A 27,285-nucleotide genomic window follows, 5' to 3' on the forward strand; every position below is an offset into this window, starting at 1 on the left:
TGTAATAAAGAATTAAACTGCTTTTCTGGAAAAGAAAAGAAAGAAAAGCTGACTCTTCACTCTGGTCCACACATGTGCAGTGTCTGTTAAAGGAGGCAGAAGGTTGGTGTCTCTGCCTTCATTTTGCTCCCATCTCCTTTACTGCCTTTCAATAATGGATCGATTACTGCTCAACTCTACCTGCAGATATGAGGCTCATATGAGGACTGGCCAGACCAAGTGGCTCATTCTTCTCCTTCTTCTCCTTCGAGGTTGAAGACAAAGTAGGGTAATGGGTAATGAAGGGCCATACCGCCAGCATATTACTCAATGGCTTTCTTTACCCACACCTGGATGAAGACCAAGAGAATGGAACCAGCCTCCTTGTGTTCTAGACACAGCTCAGCCGTATAGGCAGCTCACCCTTTTGTGTCACTGGTCCCTAAGTAAAACCAATTATTCTATGAAGGAACCATGAAGCTCCCTATCCCTGTTTAGCAACTAAGCAGTAGATACTATCTCACCATGCAAATAGAACTGGCCCTGGAATTAGAGGACATCTCCAGGGTCTTACAGAGCCAGCCCTGAGAACCAGGCCACAGTGTTAGCAAGGTTGATTAATTCTGTCTACCCTTTCCTTCCTCTGCTCCAACACCTCCTCTCCTTACACTTGAGGCTCACATCAGTATCCTGAGATGCAGCCTGAGGATGCTGCTCCCTGTTTTCACATCAGAGCTACAGTGACTAAATCCCTTCCTTGATTTCAACATGGCTTTCTTGCTTTGGTTTCTGGATTAAATGGCCAGTCATCCCTCCAACCCCCAACCCAGCCGCTTCTAGTGCCATTTTCCAATGAACCCCTAGTTAAACCTAGGAGGTGAGATAGTAAACACAGACTGTAGGAAACTGAATAAGGTATTCCGTATATAAACAGATGATTATTTGCCTCTTATTCTTGATGAGCAAATGAGTGGAAAGATTGGATTTTGATCAAAAATATAAATGTCACATTTTATTTTTTTAGAAAGTTTGAATATCACATTTATAGAATTAGTTGATTGATCTACTAATATAATGAACTGGTTTGGTCAATAACTATCTGAAAAGTAGGGATGATAGACTATTTTAATGCTATGTTTAACTCTCAACCATACCCACTTTGCACAAAACATATATGTTCACCCTATTGAAGAACAAAACATATAGACTTTTTTTGTTGAAGTATGTGTATTTTGCTAAACATCCATTGGTCACTAACAAATTAAGAGAAACCTTAACTCTGTGATTCGTAGATTTGTTAATATGACGCATGCAGACCATTCGTTTTAACTATGGAGTCACAGGTGTTCTGCATCATACCTTAAAGTCAACTATTCTTTCTATTTTTCATGACCTCCTACGTGACTGCCACAGTCATGATACAGGTGTGACAGAAGATGCATCTTTGGAGACTCTCTCATGCCCATGAAGCTCTAGAATCTGTCTGTGGTGGCTTCTATAGACAGACATCTGCAGGGTTATGTACAAAAACACCAAACAGCGTACACCTTACCCATCACTTCATCCTGTCGGCTCACATTTTCAGATTGTTAGTTATGAATTGTTAGACTATGAGCATATTACGGTCCTAATTTCTTAAAACACTTTTCTTACTAAATGGCATTTTATCTGCTATTTATATTGTTTGTATGTCCATCAAACTGGTCAGCATCACAATTCCTACCAGAACTGACTGCTTGTTTTCTGAGGGTCATCCCTCACGTATGTATTTGGCCTCTGACCCACTCTTTCCTGAGGTAAATTCTTCAGCAGGACTTACAATCTGAGGACAAACAAGCTTGTGCTGGCTTCGAAGGCTGTCTAAATGCTGTCCTTGAGCAACAGGTTTTGGGGTATGTGTGCTAAGTTATAAGTTCAAGGCACAGCCCTTGGCAGTAGGTCACTGCTCTATTCTCTCTCTTCTCTTACTTCCCTTGGGAGCCATCCAGGTTGCTGCTCTCAGCTAGCAAACCTTGGCTCTCTTTAATTTTAGGACCTCTTTGCTCTGGGTGTTCTTCCCTTTGTGAGATGAGTTCACATTTGTTTGTCATGGTTAGGGTCTGTATACCTAACGTCTGGGGCAATCCATTCTTCTATGCAGCTACAGCTGGGAACTGTACTGCTATTTACTGCAAGACCCTTTACGTCTTAAAACACAATTAGGCTGTATGTACTCATTTTAAAAAGAGGCATTTTTTTTATCATTTTAAGTCTCCATCTTTCTGGCCTCAGGATCTCTGACACTGAGAAAACATGCTAGTTCAAGCCTATCTGTATCTATGTGGGAGAAGAAATAAACTACTCTAGAGAGTCAGTTATTGGTTTTTACTTGTATGCATAGCCAAAATTACTACTATTTTACCATTACTTATTCTTATTAGATAATAAAAGATCAAGGAAACATGTCAATATCATCAAGGGATGACTGTGAGCTAGAGTTTCACTCTCTGAACCTTCCCTAATCCTAATCATGGGCATGATATTAAGATGCAAGACCCTTTGGAGCTCAGGAATGGGATTGATGGCCTTGAAATGAATTCCTGATTGATCACTACACTCAAACAAGAGAATATTTCATCTGGAATGTATGAGAGTCCAGATAATATGTACCTTCAAATATGTTTCAGGCATGAGGATTATTTTAAGCCACTGTTTGAAGAGTCAGTGTGACCAATATTTGCTTCTTTTTAAGGCTTTGAATCCCTTCTGCCTCTCTTCTGTGAAAGACACCAACAAGATGCCTTCTGAGAAACAGAAGCCAGGCCCTTCCAGATTCCACCTCTGGAACCTCCACTTCCAATTGTCCAGCCTCCAGGACTATGAGGAAGCCATCCACTTGCAGTAGACATAACCCGTCTTGAGCATTTGCTGCTAGATAAATTCACCCATGCAACTTCATGTACTCACCAAGGAAAGTGCTTGAAATGAGAAGGAAGGGGCCTTGCATATGAGTGACTACACTGACATCATGACCTGGGGTCAGAGAGCGTGAAAAAGAAATAAAACCAGAAAAACACCCTGGCCTTTGGAAACCTTCTCTACATCATTGAAAACAGTCAAGGAAAATACAGTTAAGAAAGTAAGAAATTATAGAAAAGCAAAGTATGAAGTAGACATATGTGTATCTCGTTGTATGCCAAACCCTAACATAGCTTGTCACATGTCCTTAACACCCCAGCTCCTCAAAGGAAAAACACATAAGTTAGTGTTCATGGCCCATGCGCCATCAGCATCCCTTACATCCATTCTTCAATGACCTGTGCTATTACATAGTGTCTACAACTGTGTGTCCTCAGGATGGTCCCCTGTAGGGACTTAAGAGATTCCGGTCCAAAACATACAATAAACCAAGTATGTACAGGCCAACTTTCTGGACAGTCGCTTAACAAAGATGTTCAGTGTCCTTGAACAGAATCACTGCAGTTACCTGGACCTCTGGCTGCTTCTGAGTCACTCTTGCTGTCTGTGTCCAGAATGACTGCCAGCCCCACGGAGTCCGCTGGCAGGATATGGCTGCTGAGGTCCACTCGAGTCAAGCTTCTGGGCTCCCATATGGAGCCCTCCGGGGTGCTCTGGGGTTTGTCCCCTCCAGAGGCATTTGTTTCGTGACTTTTCCTCTGTGGTCTCTGTACTATGTGAACGATACTCTGTTGTTCCAGGTCACAGTTCTGTGTTGGGGCCAGGCAGAAACACAAGAAAATGGAAAGCATTATATGCAGGTGGCGCTTAAGCTGTCCTCAGTGCTAGAGTATATCAAAGTAATTGAAAGGCTACTTAATGAATTCAATTCCTATCAGCAGCAGTGGCACTGAACAGAAAGTAAGGTGTGTTTGACTGGCTTACTCTGCCAGTGGGGCCACAGAATGTATACATTACATGTGATGGGCAGACAACATAGAACTGGGGCTAGTCATGGCCATTTCAATGGAAGTTGAAAACTATGAAAACACTGGAAGATTGTGAGACTTAGTAGGAACGCAGATTCAAATGCATCCATAAGTGCCCTGCAAGTAATACTCACTTGAGACCAATTTACCTCTCGAGTGCTTTGTCCTTAACTCATTTAATTTAAACACCAGTAGTCATTTCTGCTTTCTAAAAACACTGAAGGTTATTATCAATTACAGGGTACTTCTACACAGAATCATAATGACTGTGCTTGTGGCAGACTATCCCTTCCCGTCCTTGCTGCCATGAGCAAGTGGACTGCGGCACCAACAGGAAAGTTGGTGAAGGGTTTGTCTGTCCTTATGCCTACCTGTGATTAAAATTAGTAACCACTTATGATAAAACCTCCTTGCTCCTATCTCGTTCTTTACAGACAGAAGCCTGTAAAATCTAGAATAAAAGTTAAGAGTCAGATATTTGCTAAGGCAAGACCTAGACTACCCTAGGTCAAGTTCTAGTTTAGAGAAAGAAATAGAAAGAAACACCATGCTTCTGACTTTTCTAACAGAGCCAGGATCTGGCTCCTCCCTTAATGCCCACATCTCTGTGCTCATTGGTTCATTACTATCCTCTGTCATTGTGGGAATGGCCAATAGATACACACATGAAAGACACAGTACATTCTTTCTTCTCCTGTGTCTTCCTTCAGCGACCTCTTTACTATCACCATCAAGACTCTTTGAGAACTGTGACCTCTGTCACTCAACTGAATCAACTGCCAAGTATACTAGAGTGTGGTGTCTACCTCCTCTAGTTAGAAAGTGGCTAGCATTTTAACTTCTTGCCATCCTCCCGTTCTATAACACTGAGAGAGGCTTGCTCTGCCCTTAGCCCCATAGTCTCCCCACAATGGCTCTTACTCATAGTGTCACTATCTGCAACCCTTCTTTATCATCCTCTGCCCCAAAGGCCTCTGCTATCTAACCCCTCTATTTCTATCAAAGCACTGCCAGCCAATTTCCACAGCACCTCAACCCCCAACCCCTACCTCCACTGCTGATTTCCATTCAGTGATATTGATCAGGCTTCAGTCACTGGACAGAGCTTGTCCTTCCTGCCTTGTTACATCTAGCAAGGTATCCAGAGTGATTGATTAGGCCCCAAAAATGCCCTTCCCATATTTATTGACCTCAAACCGCCATTGCCACCTCCCCATATTCAGCCTTCATTATTATGACAACTTGGTAATTATTCCCTAACCATCTGGTTTCTATCTGCTTCAGGCTGCTCCAGAGAAGAAGCTATGGTGTGTGTACCAAACTATTACATGACTAGGGTGTTTATTGCTTTCTTTTTTACAGACCTCTGGCAAGTGCTTATGTCCTTTACTTATGCAGGAAGACCATCCTCCGCAAATATCCATAGCTATGTGATGCATTAGTAGGGTCCCACAATGCTCCTTCCTCCTCGTCTTCATTTTATGTTCAGTCATATGGATGGCTCTAGACTACTGATTTTAGCAGATGTGATGGAACTAAGGTTTGGAATGCTTTAGCCTGGGGACTTGGGTAAAGGGGCAGTTCTGATGCTAAGGTCCTGCTTACCAATTGGTTCTTGATCTGTCGGTAAAGAAGCCATGGGGTAATTGCTGGACAGAAGGAATAGGTGGGACTTCTGGGTCCCTGGAGGCAAGCAGAGAGACTTGAGGAGAGGGAGACAGAGTTTGCCAGGCTTCGGAGAGACAAAAACAAAGCAGCCATGTAAGATCTTGGGAGGACTGGCAGGCAGTGAAAGCAATTGTGTCAGAAGGCAAGTTGAAAATGAGCAACCTGTGTGTGTGTCTTATCCATGGATTCAAGGGAAGCTGGGTGGGAGCTGGTATTGCAGCCTATTCCTGAAGCTTAGGTGGGGTAGCAAAACTACACTCAACACTTAGATCCTACAACAGAATATTCCTAGAAGCTTTCAGTCTTTTAGATCCGGAGCCAGAACCACATGTGTGATATAGCCTGGAGCCTAAACACAAAAGAAGCAAGTGCTGACCCAAGTATAGTTGAAGATACCTTCAGATGAAGTTAGCCTAGGTCTCAGGCCCTTGACACTATGAAGATGTGTAAGAACACAGAACTGTGAGAACTGGTCCTGTGAGTCTGTATTTGCTACTCAGAAATAAAAGCAGAGGCACCCCATTGTGCATTCCTACTGAAGCAGGAGACATACCATCACCCTGCACCTTGGAATGGGCTCTTATACAGAACCAAGAACCTCACAAACTATAGCCAGGGACTTGGCAAACCAAGCACTAAGATCTGAGCACAAAGAAGCACAGAGGCATGCTAATGGAGTCATGTAAGGAGAAGGAACAGAGTGGGAGAAGTCTCTCAGTACAGCCATATCTCACGCGGGTTTCCTCTCCAGGAGATACAAGGAGTCCATCTGGCTTGTCTCATTCTCCATGTTCAGAACTAAAGTCCCAGAAAAATAAAGTGGTGCCTTTCTCATCGGAGTTCCAACACTAGTTTCTTTGTCCATCAAAGTCTACTGATCACAGAGCTCACAGCTGAGAGAGAGAGAGAGAGAGAGAGAGAGAGAGAGAGAGAGAGGGAGGGAGGAGAGAGAGAGAGAGAGAGAGAGAGAGAGAGAGAGAGAGAGAGAGAGAGAGAGAGAGACTACGCGTGTGTAACATGTGTAGTCCAAGGTAATTTAGAAAATCTGTAGAGTGGTCACTGGTCATGCTTAGCCGTGTATTATCTAATGCCTCACACAGCATTTTGAACTTAGGGATGTGGGATTTGACTGAAGGGAAAAACACTGAACAGATGAGTAGCTGGACGAGTGGGTATGAAGTGTCTGGAGGTCCTACAGGGTTTATGGAAAGCCGGCAGAACATGGGTATAAGAACAGCCTGAAATTGCTGTGGAAGAAATACAATAGACTTACCTCCTGTGCACTAGTTAGTTTCTAAATGAAAGGGGTAGCCTTCCTCTCACTTACTAGTTTCTGTGTGACAGGGGTTGCTCTCCCCACCAGGTTTAGTAGTTTCTGTATGACAGGGTATCTTTCCCACTGTTTAGTAGTTTCTGTATGATAGGGGTATATTCCCCCACATTTATTAGTCTCTAAATGATGAGGTATCTCTCCCCCTTGCTTTAGTTCCCACATTGATAATGATATTGTCAGCCTCAAAGACTACTCTAGAGACTGAAGGAAATGTAAAGGATCTGATACCTATCACATATCAGTCTTGAAAATGGAAGGCCGTGGGTCCTACCTTGTTTATGAACATGGTCTCAGTATTCTATTTAGTCATTCCATTCCTATGATCCTGATGGAAAACATACAGAGAAGGCAGAACATGCAAAAGGTATAAGTGTGGGAATTCTGGCACAATCTCAGCTTTTTCTGATCTAAAAAATTAATTGAAAAAATTCCTCTCTGCTCAAAGTCTCTTGGGAGGCAAGAGGGGCCTGGGAAATTTTTCTGGGGCAAACGAGGAAGAAATCTGAGAGACGAGCCACCCTCTCTCCTCATTTCCAGACGCCCCTGACTTTCAGAATGCTCAGCAAAGGGATTGCAGTAGTTACAGCGGTATTTACAGAACATATTTCCAAGTCTCCATCCATGGTTTTGAGATCTGTAATTGCTTAATTCTTTAACTCTCTCGCAGAAAACACTGTTGATCTAGAGGTCCCGTTGGCAGATGGTGTACTTGCATGCCATGCCAACACAGCCCAGAGCCATGCTAATAGTCAGTTCCATGGACAATAAGCTAGGTAAAGTTCAGCTGTGTGGCCGTCCCAAGGCCCCAGTAATATGCGGTTCACACAGTAGTCACCTCTTCCCCATCCCCCAGATTTCAGGACTAGAGATTTTATATAGGAAGAACGGCACGTAGTGACCCAGTGTAATGGCCTAGTCCCTCAGAGTCAAATCGATCTTCCCTGAACACAGCAATATTCTTGGAAGGAAAGCAAAACAAAACCATTACCTGATAAGCAAAGAGAATATATTCATTTTTTAATTTTGTTGATAACTTGTTTCCCTAGAAGAAGGACAATAGCTGAGTATTTTATAAGCAAAACAGGTAAGTATTCATCTAGCTGGACAGATGCTAAGTTTCGATCAAGGTGGTAGACATGTTGGAGACTGAGAGATCCATTAGTGTTTCGGGTTCCCTCCAATAGGACCTGTCGTCCACTGTTACTCTGGAGAGTAACAACCATGTCTTATCCCGGCGACCAGAGTCTGAGAATACCTAAAAAGAAGACAAGCAAGCAAACCCTTCCTTTTCTCTAAAAAGGCCCTGCTGCTGGGATCCAAATAGCTCAGAGTTTGGTACTCTAATTAAGGCCTTGGAAATGAGAAACATTTCAAAAATTGGATGATGCTAATCTGTAACACAATGCTGCACCTAAGGCACGGGGATCATTTTGGAAAAGAGGGCAGAAAGTTTGTTAGAGTCAGAGAATCAAGGAGTTTGCTCTGAGACTGTATCTCCTAGAAATTTCAGCAGCTGCACCCGTAAAGTTTCACCAACTGAACTAAGCACGAGCTGAACATGGAGGACACCACTAAACATGCTAAAGTGGGCAGGGGAATGCTCACAAGGCTCAACTCCATGCAGAGGAATGGAGTCAAAGGTCATGCTGAGAGTGGGAAAAACAGGCTCCCCCAGGGAAGAGCACACCAACTCTTTATCCAATCGCAAATGGTCACCTCTGAAAACATACAGACGGCAACATTATACAGACAGGATATGTTCTATTTATGTGTGTGTGTGTGTGTGTGTGTATGTATATGTGTGTGTGTGTGTATATATATGTGTGTGTGTATATATATATGTGTGTGTGTGCGTGTGTGTGTATGTATAAGTATGTATAAGTATGTATATATGTGTGTATTCCTAACATATACATGTTAGGAATATATGTGTATTTATGTGTATGTGTATATACATCCATATGTTAGGAATATATGTGTGTATGTGTATATTTATTTAGTATACACATATGAATACTAATAAAAAATAGACCATGAATTTCGAAAAGGATTAAGGAGAATGGAGGGAGGAAGGGCATAGGGGAAATGAGCTAATTATAGTATAAATTCAAAAATATAAGAAGTAATTTAAAATGTTCTCGAAGTCTGAAGCCTTGAAAGATAAGTATATTCTCTGACAAGAAAAGTTACTAGAAAATGGAAAGTTACCAGGGAGTTACCAGACACTCAGTGCAGAACCACGAGAAACAGCCTCAGCCAGTTTCTAAGGAGATGCCGCTAACAGAGCAGCAAACCTCCACCCGGTGCTCACGCTCTCTGTGGGACTCTCCACCAGTATCTGTCTACTGAGTCTGAGTGGCTCTCCCAAAATTCAGATGCTGAAAATTGGTTGCCTATGTGATATCGACGACGGAGGTTCTGTAGGAAGTGATCGAGTTTTCAGGGTGGAGGAGGGGGAATGCAGTCTGAAGGCATGGCATCCTTGTTAGCTAGCGCCTGAGCTTGGGCTTCCCAAATGCCAGGGCCGTCAGAAACAAATTTATGTTCTTTATAAATTTTCCTGTGTAAGGTATTCGTGTAGCCACATAATCTAGTAAGAAACAATACTGTTAATGGGTTAGGACTGTGCTCGGGACACATAAAGCTAATTACACATCATTTATTGTGGCCACTGCTGTCCTCATTTCAACTGTGTGGAAGATAAAGGAGCCACCAGGAAGTTAAAAATGGGCCCAAGATCACCAAGTCTTCTGTGTGAAAGGAGGCCTGCCAGCAGCTTTGTTCAAGCTGAGTCCAAAACAGAAATGGAGACACCGGTGGGGTAGAGCAGGCCATGTGTACAGAGGGTTACTGTGAAAAGTGGGCCTAGAAATTCAAGCAGAACCAGCACACAGGGAGAGGATTGAGGGGGGAAAAGAAAGCCCAATACTAGTCTGAGAAATTCTAGAAAAGGAAATTCTCAGGCAGAGAAAATGACCCAGCTTAATCCCCAGGCTTGGAGGCATATAGTAGCAATTCCACTATTTGGGAGGCAGAAGCAGGCTGATCCTGAGGCTCACTGCCCAGCTCACCTAGCTTACTTGGTTGGGTACATCCAGGCCGTAAGAAACCATGACTCAGACAGAAAGTAAAAAGGGCTGGAGGAATGACCCCTGAGGTTGGTTGACCTTTGACCTCCACAGAGGCTAAGAACAAGCTGAGGCCAGGAAGGTGGGTGTGAGCTACAACTAACTATTTGATTTTTTTTAACTATCAAGACCTTCCTTACTTGAATATTACTAGTCAATTCCATCTTCTAGGAAAGTCTTTGTATTTTCCTGTTTTCTTTTAATTTAAAAAATTGTGTAGGTGTGGGTGTGTGTAGATTGTGCATATATGCAGGTGAGGGCTGGCACAAGTTAAGACAAGGCCTGTGATTGGGCAGTGAAAAGGTAAGGCGGGCACAGAGTTCCGAAGGGAGGAGAGAAAGGGAGGAGAAGAGAGGAACCAAGATGGTGGCAGAGAGGACAACCCTGATCCGTGTGGCCTTAAATGGCCATGGGTAGTTATGAACATTTCTTAAGGGTTGGGTTTTATAGGTCAATTTCTCTTATCTAGGTGGGTGGTGTATATATCATTATCAATTGGTTGTGAGTTTATTGGGCAGATGTTTTGTGGGGTTTGAGTTTACTGATATGAATCTGATTGCTAAATTAGAAGCTTATTGAGTCTCTATTTTAACGGGTCGCTGTGAGTTGTGACTGTAACCATTAGGGGACAGATGCTGGGAATGTGAGCAGAGTTCAGTGGCAGAGAGCCAGGACGGGCGGCCGCCGCTGGGACCAGAGAATAGCTAGAGGTAGCATGGTGTGGTGCCTTAGAACCAGCGCCACTGAGATGCAGATACCCTGCTAATGCCATATGGCTCGGTAATGCCGGCTAGCGAGGGTTTGTGGCTATTTTTAATACTTACCGCAACAGGTATGAGTGCGTGTGTGAGCATACTGTGTGTGTGGGGTCTATGCAAGCGCCTGAGCCTGTGAATACCAGTGTAAACATGAGGAGAGTGTGGGGTGCCTCCTCCATCACTCCCTAGCTTACTCCTTTGAGGTCTGGCCCCTCCTTGAATATGAAGCTTGCATTTAGTTTGCAGCTGGCTGGAAGCTACCAAAGGCCCAGTTCCTTCTGTTTCTCTCCCCCATCTTGCTGGGATCCCAGATATTCCCAGAAACATGCTTAGTTTATTACGTGGGTGCTGATATCTGAACTCAGCTCCTAACTCTCTACTGCCGAGCAGTCTCTCTGGCTCCTATTGCTGATACTGTGTCTGTGGAAGCATCCGTGAGGGTCCGTTCACGACATGCAGTTCTTGTGCTGGTTGAACTGTGCTGGTGGACCATTCTGTATGGCACACAGCTATTCTTATGAACAGTTCAGAGGCAAGGAGGACTTCAGAGGGCTCCCACTTAACACTCAGGAGTGGGGTACGAAAAGGCCGGATGTTCAGCTGTTCTTCTCGGCCTTGCAGCCAACCACGCTACTAGATGAGGATCCCAGCTAGACTGCACCCCACTGCCTTCCGGTCTGTATAACTGGTGGGAGCGGAAGCTCCCAATAGCTTTGCTTTTGAGGATCATACATCAGTCCAGACTGGGTTCCTGGGTTAATTAATGTCTGTGGTCCATGATATCTTCAGTCTCTTCAGTACTACCTGTTTTTAGTTCCTCATGGGTCTGTTAACTCTGTCTCATCATATAAAGTATTTCAGAGTATTTCAGTGGAAGGATATCACATTCCCTACTGTATGCCTTTGGCCTTTAAAGTCAGACCATCTCTGATTTTTATTTAAATTTTTAATTCAAATACTTTTTTCTAGCAAATAAGTATAGTCACTCGGAAGTTACCAGATACTCTAAACAAACATTTTTATCCAATGATTTATTAGTCCACATTGTTCTTATATTTTAATTTTAAAAATTACCTCCCTAGTAAAGCGTTCCTTCTTAGGTAATTTTAAGGGAATATTTTGTATAACATTTTTCCTTTTTGACTGAAGGAGAATTCTGCATGATTACTCCTTTGGCTTTTTCTGAAAATAACTTCCAGCAGATGTTTCTGTAAGCCCATCAGAGTTTTTAAATAATGTATTTGGATGCCAACGACAGATAGAATGGCAGTGATTTAGGAAGTCACTTATGGGTGATTTTTAATGACTAAGAACCATTTCATTTGGTTGCTGTGTGAAAGCGACATGTGCCTAGAGAGTTTCAGAGCCAGGCCGAGGAACCACAAAGGTCTTGTTCCCAGTGGCTCTGTGGTCTCTAACCCTGGGTTCCTTCCATAGTTCTCAGTGAACACTAAATGCCAATTTATATTAATTGGAATGAGAAAAAAAATTCCTTCAACCTTATCCTTCATTTTTTAAGAAGACTTGAAAAATTGATTCTTTGTGATTTGTGCTTTGAATTATTTCCTGTTTCTCGTGACTGCTTCTATTATAATCAAAGGAATTACGCTACACAGAGATACCGAAAGGGACCCCTCTCAGGTCACCAAAGGCAGGGTAGCACAATTACCGGGAAAGGTCCATTGAGCCCCATACTAATTACCAGAGCAGGTCTGAGCCTTGTCACCCTGTGTTCTCCCATTGCAGGCCTAGATCCACTCGCTCATTAAGACCTAAAACAGAAGGAGCTCAACAAGGGTGGGGGTGGGAGGGCATATCGGCTTTGTGACATATGAGGAGCAGAGAGTGGCATGTGTGAGGACAGTCAGTGCTGTTTGATAAATGATGTTTGGGGTTGACCCTCTCCAAACTGCAGAGAATATCGATAATCAAACCTATACCCATTAACCATCTTACCTTTCCTTAAATTAAATACCTTAGTTAATATTCTTAATGTGTTTGAACTCCTCAATCCACTCCCCATTCTCTTCCCTCCAACTCCCCCTGCTCACTCCTGCTTTTCCCTCCCAACTTCATGCTTGTGCTCGTTTCTCCCCCCCCTCTCTCCTCGGTGCTGTCTGTGTAGAGGTGTAGAGTCATTTAGTGGAATCATTTTATGGCACCCTCTGAGGGCCTGAAACATTGAAGAAATTGACTCTTCCTCTTCCAAGTAGCCGTCTACTGCTAACAACTCATCAGATAAGGGATGGGACTTCTTGGCTCCCCCTCCACCACCACCCGGCCCCGTCCCCATTCAAGCTGGAATTTTGGCTAGCTTTATCTTGTGCATGTCTTGTGCCAGTGGCATGATGTTAGAAGGTTGGCCTCCTGGGCTGAGGAAAGCTCTCATGAACGGGGTAGACAAAAGAGCTTGCTCTCTGTACTCTGCTCTGTGAGTGCAAGGAAGCAACCATCTGCAAACCAGGAAGCAGGATTGAGCACTGCATGGGTCTTGATCTCAGACTGCTGAAGAACAGTGCTCTAGAACTACGAGCTAAGAGTAGTATTTAAGCCATTTGGTCAGTTGATCTGCTGTAACACCAGAGGGGAATAAGAAAGCCCGGGGCAGGCTGCTTCGTACCCAGGAAAGCATTTTAATTAAAGTTTGCAAAAGTTAGTGACAGATCTAAAAGGTAAAGTCCGTTCATGTCAAGTGTAAAACAATCTCCTAGGCAATACAGGAAATGCTCAGTGGGGAAGGGGAAGGACTGCATTAAACCTTCTCTCCCAAACCATCTGAGCCAGGAATTTCCACTGGAGAAGTCCGAACAGTGGACACTACTTACACAGTTATATACATAACAAAAAGCCATAAGAAAAAGTACATATCTAATAAGCGGAGAAGGGAATATACTCCACTTTGCATTAGTGACCCTGGTGTAATACTGGAGGTGATATAACTTACAACTGGTCCCTACAGTTCTGGATGCTGGAAAGTCCAAGGTCAAGTGACAATAGCAGGCAAGGGACTTCTTGATGTGTCATCCCATTGTGAAAGGTGGAACATTAGAATGGGACCGAGAGAGCAAGACCTGGAATCACAGCCTTGATCAGTCTGTTATTGGCATTAACCCACGTGACTAGAGAGGCCTCATGTTCAGTGCTAACATGGCTGCCTGGGAGGTCAGATGTGCAGCATGAGAGCTTTGGGGACACATTAAAACCACAGACTGGGAACCGTTTACTCCTGGATGCTCAAAGCCTCTCCCTAAATGAAGCATGTGTCCTGACACCTGACTGACAGCACCTCACAGCTGCTCCAACCTGGGTCTTTTGCTTTCTTTGGACACTGAGTGGAGCTGGAGTCACGGCTCAGCATGGGGTTGTGTGGGAGGAAGAGGCAAGTTTACTAAGGCAGGCAAGAAACTAGCACAGACAGACATTTATATTTATTTATTTTAACAACTGACAGAGATAAACAGTTTCACTCTTTTTGCTGTAAATTCCTTAAGCTTCTAGCCTTAGGTTCAAATTTCAGATATAAATACTACCCACTGTTACTTATGTCAGCTCCTCTTTCATAATCTGGATTTGTTATGTCATGGGCAACAATTCTTTTCTTTGAGATAAATAATACATGAAACATCCTCCTTCTTTCACATCTATGCTCAAGGGGCCTACTCTTGCTGCCTGCCACTCTAGACGGTGGAAAGACTGGAGCCACCATAGCACTCATGACAAATCCTTGCACTGGCATTTGTCAGAGGGCCCAGGTGAAGAATGCTTAGCCTTGACCTGTGAGGCCTGGGTTACAGAACACTGGCTAGGGGATAGCAAGGGAAGGAAGCAAGGACAGACACACTGACACAATTTCAGTAAAACTAGGGTCATGTGGGGTTTGCTACCACTCCTGCCACACCTGGAACCACAGTGTGTTTCTTAGGTACATCACAGGGGGGAGAGGCCAGGAAGTCTCTGTAGACATCTTTCCAGGTGAGCAGTATTGGGTTTTAAACATCTGGGAGGCAGTTGTTAGACTTTGCACACATTGATCATAAGCACTCAGATTTAGACTTCCAAGATCTTTGCTACCCCTCTTAAGTCCTCTTAATCCACATGGGCAATGGTTTTGCCAAAGGCCCCCTTTGGGCCTGAGGTTCTAGAGTCCTTGTCACGGCCATACCTATGTCAAAATACATACTTCATCCACACACCTTCCTCTGCTCCCTATAGTGGCTACTACTTCCCTTCCTAGTTCCTCATTAACCCAGAATGATTTACTCAGGAGAAGCAACACGCCAAGGTTGTAGTCCGTGGGGTAGATTCCTGCGTGTTATGGTTATAACATGCAAGCACAATGCAGATCACGAGGTCATCTGTCATATTTGATAAGGGAGGAACATGGGGTAGGCAGTGAGTAAAGACTTTGTAGCTGTATTAAAAAGTGACAAATATTTCAGCTGAGGTTGTTTATCCCAATTTTATTGAAGCTCTTAAGCAATCTTTGACTATTTTCCCATTATTATAAGTGCTCTTAAGCCAGGGACTAATCCACTACCCAAAGCCTATACATGGACTGACCCTGGGCTCCAACTACATAGGTAGCAATGAATAGCCTAGTAAGAGCACCAGCGGAAGGGGAAGGACTGAACCCCCAGTGAACATGATTGTTGGGGGTAGGGCGGTAATGGGGGGAGGGTGGGGAGGGGAACACCCTTATAGATGGTGAGGGGGAGGGGTTAGGGTGATGTTGGCCTGGAAACCAGGAAAGGGAATAACAATTGAAATGTAAATAAGAAATACTCAAGTTAATAAACATGAAAATTTCAAACACTGATTTTATTATACTCTTTAAAATGTTGGGGACAAAATCTAGGCCGGAGAACCTGGTGGAAAGATTTGTATAGCATTCAGCTTAGAGTGAAAGTCTGATGAAAGCTGGGCTTAAAATTAATTTTGAACATGTTGAAAGTATTTTATGTAGGAATAAAAATGCCATATGAGTAAATATCCACTCTGTGCTTCACACATACATACATATACATACATGCACACACACACACACACACACACACACACACACAAACACACACACAGGTAAAAAGAGAGGGGTGTGTGTTTCTATCCCTATATTTACACTTTCACACAAGATAGTCATGTTTGCCTTCCAATTGGAACATACTGCAGGAGATGTTGGTTTTTCAACTCATTGATGATTTCAGATACAACAAATATTCCCTCATTTAGGGTGTATATGTCTAATTGAGAGTTCAGTGTTTACAGTTCTGCAGTTGCATTAGTTATGAAGTGCAGTGTTCAGTCAGGCATTTCTGAGGATTTTTTGGGGGACAGACACTGTGATGTTGGGGACTGAAGGAAGAACAGAGGCCACTCAGGCTGCCTAATCCCATTACCTCCACTTCTCCCCACAGAAGCAGGAAACGCGTGTTGGCTTTCCTTGACCTAGATCCAATGTTTACAAAGTTCACGTGAAAAGAGAAAGTATGCCGATTATTTAGAAAAGTCGTAGAATGCAGACAGTGAGGGGGGTCTAGCTCTGAAAGACACTGAACTTGACATAATGCCTCTGTAAGAACCCTGTGGCCCTCCGTCATGAACAGACTCAACTCACAAAATAGAACACCAAGTCAGAAGGTGTGCACCTGTTTCTAAATATGTACGCAGAATCTGGTTTCTAGAAGCACATATGGACGTGTTCTGTATCTTGAACTTAGTGAGACTCTAAAACTGGCTCCAAGTCAGGATGCAACAAAATGCAGTCAGCCTCCATAGCCATGTCCTGGACTCAGTCAGCCAAGGTTTAAACTCTTGGGGTGGGGAGATGACTTTGCCTGCACCGTGCATGCACCTGCCCCACAACCGTCATTCCCTCAACAGTATGGCAAGCACTCACACAGCAGTGAGCGACAAGCGACTGGGGAAGCCTGAGAGCAGAGGAGCATGTGTGCAGATACTCAGGGATCCTATGCCATTATGGGTGCCTCCTGGTTCCGTGTCTGCAGGATTCCTAGAAGAAAACTGAGTCACAGCTGCACGAGTACATCCGTACTATGTCAGGTTTGTAAAAAAAACCTTCCAGATAAAATACCCCGCCAGCAAAGGAAATGAGAAATGGCAAGATTTAGGATGAAGATACAGACTCTTGAAAATTGAAGGTAAGATGTTAAAAACCTATATAAGTGAATAAAAGGCATAGCAACAAAAGAATAAGTTTCAAAATTCAGACTCAGGGCTAAACATTGTGAAAAGCAAGTCCAGGCAGCCCCGCCCTGCCACTAGGACTAACAGACCATAAAGATAAAGAAAAGGAATGCAGGAACCAGCCTGAGTTATCAGGACCCCAGCTTACTCAGAGTCACACCTTAACCAGATGTCCTTCAAACCCTGATACGCCCCTAGCTCCTAAAATCCTGTATGCTTCAGTCAATACGTACTCTCCTGCTGTGCTGTAATCTCACTGCCATGTTTAAATGAGCCAATCACTTATAGCCGCGCCAGAAATTAGCCAATTGTGTGTAACCGTGCCAAACCCCCTAGCCTTCCCTATATAAACCCCTGACTTTTGAGCTTCGGGGGTCGACACCTCTGTCTCCTGCGCAGGATACGTGTTGACCCGGAGATCCCCGTAATAGATCTCCGTAATAAACCTCGCCTTTGCTTATTACATCCAAAAAAAAAAAAAAAAAGTACACATGTGTGTGTTAAACATGTAAAAGTGATGACTTTGCCAAGATGAGATGGACACATCATCTCTCCACTTTTCTTAATCATAGTGATGCCAGCCAGTGAGCTTAGGCGCATGCTCAGGTGGGATTCCGTCCCAGGCAAGGCTCACACTGCTGGGAGGAGCAGGGACATCCAGAGAGAAGAGCAATGGTGGGTGCACTCCACGGCCGTGTGGTTCTCTCTTAGGGATTTGCTCTTGGGACCACCACCTTCAGGGTCACCAAAGGACATGTAAATGGTGACTGGGTGTGAGAGCTTTACAACAGAAGAACACTGGAAAGACACAGATGCCCAAATGCAAGAGATACGTAAACTCTGTGTTTAGACAAGGAAGGACTTTATCAATCAGTACCTATAAGGGAAAGAACAAAGGAAGCTGCAGATACGCTATAGCTGTTCCTCTAAAGACACAGAAAAACTAAAAATGTAACAAGAGGGTAAAAGAGATCTCCTTAGGAAGGGAAAGAGAATGAAGCGAGGCGAGAGGACTGAGGGATGGGTTTTCATAGGTGTGTATGTGCACACATATCTGTATAAGTAAAGCATAAATTTTGAACCATGTAATGTTTATGCAATGATGAAATTAAGCTAAATAAAAAGGACGGGACATAAAAGTTAAAAGTCAACATCATCAGAAGTAAATACCTTAACAACATATATGGATAATATGAGTGTAAGTAAATTATTTAAAATAACTTCTAAATACAGTGCTATTACTTTCTCATTTGTATCAGGAAAGGAACTGAAAGGAAATTCTTCCTTTATGAAGTAAGTCTGCTATCTGTAATGGTATAGGTGTAGGAGTTCCAAACCTCTGTTTACATATGTTAAGATAGGAAAAAATTAACACAGATATTTTTAGAAACCAGGTTTCTCACGAGGGCAGAAGGAACTGGGACAGTAAGAAACAGCTTCGTGGTGTAGGGTTTGAAATCGAAGTATACCATGTACTTATGAATATTTTTAAAAACAACACCTTTCATTAGGAAAACTCCCAAGTGTGTCCGCAGTGCCTGGATACTGATACGTACACCCTGACCCATCAGGCTGGCTGCCCAACACAGGCTCAGGCTCAGCTCCCCTGAGTTTATGACACAATAGACTTCCTAGTCTATCTTGAAGCACACTCCAAGAGCATGGCACTTATTAACAAAAGAATCAATCTGATATATGTCTACAAAGGCAGACTTCAAGACTGATCTAGAATGCCACAATTGCATAAAGATATTAGCCGCTTTTAATGTCACCAATGACTATTCATGGACACAGTAGGGTTTTAAGTCTATTTGAGTCAAGAGCCAGACAGGGCTCACATTTTATGACCATATGAAATATTTTATGATTCTCTCTCTCTCTCTCTCTCTCTCTCTCTCTCTCTCTCTCTCTCTCTCTCTCTCTTACTCTCGTTTTTTAAAAATAATTTTTACCAGGTTATGTAAGACCTTTTCACACAAGGATATATCACATTCTGACCATATTTCCCTTACATATCTCCTTTGTTTTAATATTTTTATGAGAGAATGATTCACCTACCATGAATTTCTCCATTTCAAAGTGTACAATTCATCAGTCTTACATATATTCATAAAGATTATACAGCCACAACTGTTAATTTCCCAACCATGTTCTCTTCCATTGTTTTTAATTTACAAGTTCCTTTTCCATCTCTCTTTTGCCCTTACAATGAATTTTTGAAGAAAAACAGATTAATGGCCTTGAAGAGTTCTTGCTAGCTCGAGTATTTCTTTTTGAGTGATATCCATTTGAGGAGTTTCTCTTCTCTGATTTTCCGACAGCTCTCAGTTGCAGCTGGAGAGTGGGTCAGTGTTAGGGCAGATGTGTTTGAGGGGACTGCTTCAGGGGCTGCGTGGTCAGTCAAGCACAGTGTGCTACTGTGGAAGCCTCCTGTCATTCTGTGGGAGTCCAAATGATGCCGGCCAGCAAGAGGGTTAGTTCTTTTTCTCCATCACTTAAAGAATTAAGGGGCAGGAAAACAACTTATTGAAAAGGGGGTGTCACTGACAAGCCTTACAGACTTTTTCTGGAAGGAGCCTAAAGAGCTAGTGCGAGGCTAGCGTGAGTATTCCCTGAGCTGTGACCATTATCATCCACTCTATTGATTCTAAGGTGTTCGTGTGTCCTGTCTGCTACTTGAATTCGGTCCCCTCCCACCCCTGTTTCTGTGCAGGAGCACAAAAATAGGTGCTGGTTGCGGGGACTGGCACCAGTCAGAATGGACCTCTATTTTTGGAATTGTAATACATAAAAAGTGAAACATAATAGGGAAAAAGGAAGTGCAGACAGAAAGGAGTGCATGGAGACTCATCTTGCTCCTCCCTCCCTCTTTCCCCCCTCCCTCGCTTCCCTCTCCCTCCCCCTCCCCTTCCCTCACTGCTCTCTCCCTCCCCCTTCCCCTCCCCCCAGGGCCTCAGAGTTTCATGCATGACACCTAGATGGTAAAGCAATGACTTTCCAACTTAAGCATTTCTTCTTCAATCTTTATGAAATAATTCAATTAAGATAAAACTTCTGTCCATTATATTTGTATAAGAAACATATTTTACATAGGAAAGCACAGTAACTCTATCACTTTCCCTGACCATCATTGATGGCTTGAACAGCAAGAAGTATGCTTTAAAGCTTTGTTTAAGAAACTGTTCCTGTCACCTCACTGCACTTATTGTCTGTATTGGTGGCCGGCTCCAGCCAATGGGACATTTCAGAATGGGTTCTTAAGGCCATAAGAGTTTTTAAAGTTTCCGGGATGCCTTATATGACACAAAATTCTAGCTTCTCTATTCTGTCATTTAACATTTTTACATTTATTCATTTGATGCATCTCTGTTTATCTGTGGGCATGCACATGTGTATACACCCATGCATACTACAGAACATTCGTGGAGGTCAGAGGACAACTTTCAGCGGCCTGTTCTCTCTTTTCACCACATGGGTCCTGGGGGTTGAACTCAGGTCCTCACTGTCAGAAGGTAAGGCTTGGCCGCAAGCCTCTCTATGCTCTAGCTGGCCCCGATTCTCTGAATTTAAACTGGATCAGCAGCTTTCCTATTAAAAGTGGTCCTTGAAGACTGCTAGCTAACTTACTCGTTGTGCCTGAATTCACCATGTTTGCCTTGCCACTTGTCAATAGAGGATAAACGTGTGCCTAGTCTAATCCCTCCATTTCTCATTCAACAACAGAGTATCACATACGCCCTTCTCTTTCCTGTCTGAGGACTCTCCATAAGGCTCTTAAAATAAGGTAACTAAAATGACAACGTGGCTCACCCTTGACTTCCCTCACATACACAGAAGGCCTGGAGTAATGCTGTTAAGTTGATGGCTAAAACTTGTGTATGCTTTTCTTGTCTAGGCTTTTAGGTTTTTGTCCTTTTGTTTTGGGGTAAATTGTGGGTGAAGACTTTACAAATACAGCCATAAAGAAGGCGGGGAGCAACTGGTTGGGAGATTTGAATGTGAGCTACATGGTTGCCATTGGGTGAAAGTTGGATTCTCAAATCCGAGATGGTGCTGTGACTGTCCAGGAGGGCACCCTCTCTCTTTGTGGTTTCAGAACATCGAGCTCTCTGAATTGTAGTTAAAGCCTTGAGGGAGATAGGGAAAGGGAGCCTGGAAGGCAAGGGGAGGAGGAATTAGAGAGGGAGAGAACGGGGGAGAGAGGAGGAAAAATGAAGCAGGACTTAACTGTTGAGGAACCTCAGTAAAGTCATAACAGATATCATATATATATATGTATGTATACTTATGTATATATGTGTGTGTGTGTGTGTGTGTGTGTGTGTGTGTGTGTGTAAAGCCTATACACACATACACATCTAAATATGTAGAGTTTGAATCCCTCAGCATAAAAGGCGGAGTAGTTACATCTTCAAGATGTGATACAGAGAGTGACTGTTAATATCAAGGCATATGGTCATCAGTACAAGAATTTAGGAGGGAAAGGTTTATGTATTGAATACCCAGCCTTCCAGGAAGGAAGTGCTTAACCTCTTCTTTTGTAACCCCCCTTTTAAATGTGTTTTAGTTCTGTCGTGAAAAAGGCATATTCACTTTGAAAAGCAGAGACCTTTGTCCATCTGTGACTCATCACTCAGGTGAAGGAAGAAGGGCAGGCGACTTCTCATGCAGATGGATGTAGGTTCCGGTACTCACCTACGTACAGTGGGAGGGAGACTAACACGAACACATTCCTCAGAACTACTCCCTTGCCAGGCATTTCAAGCCAACTGATACAGTCCAGCAGTCTAACAAGGTTCACACGGACTGGCTGCAAGAGTCACGCAGGCAAAGGCAGAACTGGTGCATGCCCTTTTCTAGTGTGGTAGCAACAGAAACAGACCTCTTACATTTTCACAGCAAAGAAAGTTTTCATCATGAACTCCAAACATATCTGTGCCTTTGTGAAAGGAGACGGTGTAATAACCAATTATCATCCTCCCACACATAGCCTGGAGCAAAAAGAACTGCAAATAGCAGGAGAATCCACAGCCGTGGTGATCCCTGTTAGCGGGTATCCAAGAACATGTGCATCTGACTGTCAGGTAACGGGATTCAACTGACACTGTCTTAAACATATTTGATGGAATGTTCAATGTCCAAAAGCACGAATACAAATGGTCGCCTAAGTGTCTAGAAACGTGTGTGCATGTGGTCATCGGAGTAACAGTCAACAATATGGAAAACATCTTAACATTCAGTAATACCCAGCTTGCTGTTCCAGTCATTCAGTTAAGCAACAAGCACTTGTTTATACTCCAAATATGCTCACATAAAAAAAATGCCAAAGTACACATTAATTACACTACAGGATACTGGGTGTGACTAGCCCTGTCATCTTTGTGATGCATATGACGTCATGCATACATTATAATTATTGCATGGGAATGCCACACCGTAGTTAACCTCTCATGAATGAGAACAAATGGTAAAGAAGGGATTTCCAGCTTTTACTATGTTTCTGAAGATTGGAAACCTATTAGACATGTTGCTTCAGCACTTTTAAAAGGACACATGAGACAATATTTGTATGTAAAATAGTCAGGTAATCCCTAAAGTGTTTTTCTTTTTCAGACTGAAAGGGTAACGGTAGAAAACTCTAAACCTAGCTTGGGATGTTTTTCTCCGTTCCCATCAATGTCCCCTTCGTGATGATGTTTGTCTCCTCTGTTCTGTCACTGTTGCCCGCAACATCCCCTGGTTGCACTTCACACCTCTGAATGCAACCTCATTTTACAGACAGTTTGTGCAGGTAGGAGCCGTGGAATCACCTTTCTGTCTCAGACACACACACACACACACACACACACACACACACACACACACGTTGTATAACTTTCTTCTCTTTCTGCTAAATGAGACTTTTTTATTTGGTTCACGACGTGTCTATTTTTGGAGTTGGCAAGATGACAAAGCTGTTCTTACACACACCTCAGAGAGTGAATGAAGTATGTGTATGTGTGTGTGTGTGTGTGTGTGTGTGTGAGAGAGAGAGAGAGAGAGAGAGAGACTGTGTGTGTGAGTGTATGTGTGACTGTGTGTGTGTCTGTGTCTGTGTCTCTGTGTGTGTGTGACTGTGTGTCTGTGTGTGTCTCTGTGTGTGTGAGTGTGTGTGTGAGTGTATGTGTGACTGTGTGTATGTGTGTCTGTGTGTGTGTCTGTGTCTGTGTGTGTGTCTGTGTGTCTGTGTGTGTCTCTGTGTGTGTGTGTGTGTGTGTGTGTGTGTGTGTGTTTGGGTCTCCTTATAGAATTCTTTGTGAAAGGTCCAGGAAACTCATGACCCCTGAGGCTAAAAGTGAGAAATAAGGAAATGGTAGGCACTAAAATTCTGACGTGTTATCTTCACAATTCATTGGGTTTCTAGGCTTCAAATACGTTGTTTTTGTAACCGCCAAGCGAACAAAAAGTATAAAGAATCCGAGACTCACTAAAATAGTAAATGCTACCGAGATTTGTTATAGCCAAGAAAACAGGTAAATACCAATCCCACTTAGCATGCTAAGTTCCGTGTTTACTATCTTAAAAATGGTTATGTGGCAGCTTGATTACAGATCCAGCCTGCCTTTACCTGGACAAATTAAAATAAAACTGTTATGCTAATGTGTATGTGAGTTTCTGTGTGGGGCAAGAAGTGGGCTCTGGATCCCTAGAGCTAGAGTTCCAGGAGGTTGTGAGGTGACTCCAATGGGTTCTGGGAATGGAACAAGGGTTCTTTACAGGAGCGAAAGATGCTTTTAACACTGAGTCATCTTTCCAGCTGCCTAAAAAGTTCTAAAATGTTCAGATTAAACACACTATACACACACATATAATTTACTAAATTATAATACCCAGTAGCCAAAAATGAAGATAATAGAATCATTAAATTATATAAATCCTAGATCTACACGAGCTAGACAAATGGAGAACCTACTCTAAATGCAAAGAGAGAAAAATAAGTTCAGTCAGAGACCCACTGATTTAAGTATAATTCAAGAGCTAGGAGTGGCTGGGTGCATTTATTCATTGTTCATTTTACCTGATATCCCATCTTTTGAACTTTACCAAAACTCCTTTAAATATCAATTCCATTGTATTTGGCCACTTTCAAAGTGTGGGCAATTTTCAGTGAATAATCTTATTTCTAGATTATTTCTTAAGATAAAACAAACTTGGACAGTCCCTGTAAACACCTTCAGAGTGAAGATTCCACTGCCGTACATCTAGTTGACCAGTAGTCCAACTAGTTCGTCGGCCACCATAGGTCAGCTTCGTCTGTTGCTTCCATCACCTTCCAGCATGCTGTAGGTAATGGAATAGTTCTGGATCGTGTCTGACTACATTCAAATGTTCAAAGTTCTATCCCAAGGGAGAAGAGCAGTCAATAATAGTATTGCTCATCTTTAAAGCCTATGAACCTAAGAACGACAGGCCCAGCATTGTATCCTTAATGGCACAACAGTGGTGCTTTCATCTACAGATAATCTGTCTGAGAGAACTTCAAGCACACTGAATGGGAGGGACCTCATGCCGTACTATAACCCTAGCCATCACCCCTAGGTGGTGAAATTCCAGACCCTAGAGGACTGCTGAGTACTGCTGCTGTCCCGGACTGGCATCATCTGCAGTTGTACTGTGTCCTTACCCTTGAAGAGTGTAGCTCTCACTCATCAATACACTCTTTTTGCAGAAGATGGAGACTGTTATAGAAAATAATAATGCAAAATTCTCATTAGAAAGAGATCAGTGGCCAACCCCCACTGACATTTTCACAATACTACCCTAAGGGTCAGGCAACATCATGGGAGAGAAGGTAGGAAGAGTGTGCACACTGGTGACCAGAACACTTGCTGTTATTTAAGTGTCTTCCAGACATGGCAGGGAAGCCACACCCATGAAATCTCAACAATAGAGCTGCCTAAGCAAGACCTACCTAATGGCAACGCCAGTTGATATGTCTGTGTGGGTGAGGAATTTCACACGTTACTCATCTCTAAATGTAGGGATTCAGGGAAGACAGTAAACACACAAATAACTTTGTTCTTAGTGCAAACAGTCAAGTGAAGTTTGTAATATTCACCAAACTCTAAGCTGACTTTCATTCCACCCAGAATTCTGAAGGAAACTCGTTCAATACCACATTAGGAGCTTCAGTTTATTAACCTAACCAGTATTTTAGGCATGCTTGTTGATGTACTGGGTAAGGACTTTCAAAGGTGATTCTACGTATTTATATTTTTATGATCATAGAAAACTACAATAAACAATAAGACCTTTAGTGTAGATTACTACAACTTCCTCAAAATCTATTCTCACTGGGCACTCGAGGCCACATTTCATAGCTCCTTTGGCATGGGGGGTTTGGCCACACTGACCCACTCTTGTCCACGGACCTAAGGTGGAAGAGACCTGTGCCAGTCATAGGCCAAAAGATGCTTACCAAGGTTGTAGTGGAACACAGATATACAAAGACACACACATATGACAAATGGCCAATGAATGGGAGCACGGACATATGACATATGGGTGACCAAAGCAGACATATAAAGAAAAATGTGCTATAACTTGGGGATTCAGATCCTCTGGTTTGGACCATACAACCACAGCCAACCAAGTGCACTGCAACCAAGTCCAGTGATAGGTCATTAGGTTCCTCCATGGTCAGTAAGATTTCTAGAGACAACTGCATGTAACTGAAGGATGAGATGAGCATTAGCTACTAGGGCTACAGGATTAGGCTGGGAGAGTAAATGTCCCTTTTAAATAACGGTTTACATTAGCAGACTTCCACTCCGGAAGCAGGTCTTTCTACACCATCTCCCAGTTACTTCCATTCTTTATAATCTTCCAGTGCGTTTTGTTCATTTGTTGACTTCTTTGGTGAGCTACACCCTTTATCTTTGAGATTCTTAATGTGTGCTTGTCATCTTCATAACATGGATAATTTCAACATTTTGAACTCACCGACACATAATCTTTTTTTTTTCATTTTTTTTCCTTTTTTTATTTTTTTTATTATCTTGAGTATTTCTTATATACATTTCGAGTGTTATTCCCTTTCCCGGTTTCCGGACAGACATCCCCCTCCCCCCTCCCCTTCCTTATGGGTGTTCCCCTCCCAACCCTCCCCCCATTGCCACCCTCCCCGCATAGTCTAGTTCACTGGGGGTTCAGTCTTAGCAGGACCCAGGGCTTCCCCTTCCACTGGTGCTCTTACTAGGATATTCATTGCTACCTATGAGGTCAGAGTCCAGGGTCAGTCCATGTATAGTCTTTAGGTAGTGGCTTAGTCCCTGGAAGCTCTGGTTGCTTGACATTGTTGTACTTTTGGGGTCTCGAGCACCTTCAAGCTCTTCCAGTTCTTTCTCTGATTCCTTCAACGGGGGACCTATTCTCAGTTCAGTGGTTTGCTGCTGGCATTCGCCTCTGTATTTGCTCTATTCTGGCTGACCGACACATAATCTTAAACCCATTGACACCATGCATACCATAGTGAGTTCACTAAAATTCATCATTTGCGATTTGTCACAGGAAGGTGCTCCTGTAATCCTAGCACTCAGGAGGCTGAGGCAGGGGAGTAATGCTTTCATGGAGCCTGGCTACACAGTAGAGCTGTGTCTGCAGAAAGACAAAACAGCAACAGAAAAGCAGCATCTGGGATTATGAAATCTGCTAACGTTCATCTTACTCATAAAAACAAAGCCCCAGATTCTTCTGAAATTAAAAAAGGGACTTGCTGTAAGTAGCGTGATGTTCTTTCAGGGTTTCTATGGCAACATCCAACTTTTCCTTAAAAATGACTGATGTGATTCTCATTAGGACAAGACAGTTCTTGGCAGCAGTTTAAGTGTAGTTGTGTGTCTTGAAAGCTCTCTCGGTGATGGATTTGTATACTGGTCATATGCATTCTTTTACCTTTTAAAGCTTTTATTTATTTTATTTATTTTATGTGCATTCATGTTTTACCTGTGCATGTATGACCCACAAACATGCAGTATCTCTGCAGACCAGAAGAGGCTGTGGGGTGCCCTGGAACTAGAGTTACAGAGCATTGTGAGCATCGTGTCTGTGCTGGGAACTGACCTTGGGTCTTCTGCAGGAGTTGCCTCCTACACTTAACTCACACCTTTGATTTTCAACCCCCCAGTGAGTCCTTTAAATAAGCATTATGAGTGGCAAAACTCAGACTCAACAAGATGCATAACTCACCCAAAGGAAAGGAGCTACATTTCAAAGCAGGTTTCCCTTGCATTAAAATCACTTGTTTTGTTGTT

The 27,285-nt window shown here is 43.1% G+C and overlaps 1 protein-coding gene across 5 annotated transcripts in view; it reads right to left on the bottom strand.

Moving 5' to 3' along the window:
• The window catches only part of Prkn (parkin RBR E3 ubiquitin protein ligase), a 1,215,323-nt gene that overhangs the window by 822,344 nt on the left and 365,694 nt on the right, over positions 1-27,285 (bottom strand). For all 5 annotated transcript variants that reach the window (XM_087584833.1, XM_087584829.1, XM_087584826.1 and 2 more), the window contains 1 exon segment: positions 3,446-3,686. Coding sequence is in view for 4 of the 5 variants with exons in the window: in XM_087584829.1 (XP_087440955.1) it covers positions 3,446-3,686 (241 nt within the window). In the remaining variant the exon portion in view is untranslated.

The sequence above is a fragment of the Rattus norvegicus genome, chromosome 1 (genome assembly GCF_021556685.1).
Source record: "Rattus norvegicus strain SHRSP/BbbUtx chromosome 1, alternate assembly SHRSP_T2T, whole genome shotgun sequence".
Lineage (NCBI taxonomy): Eukaryota > Metazoa > Chordata > Mammalia > Rodentia > Muridae > Rattus > Rattus norvegicus.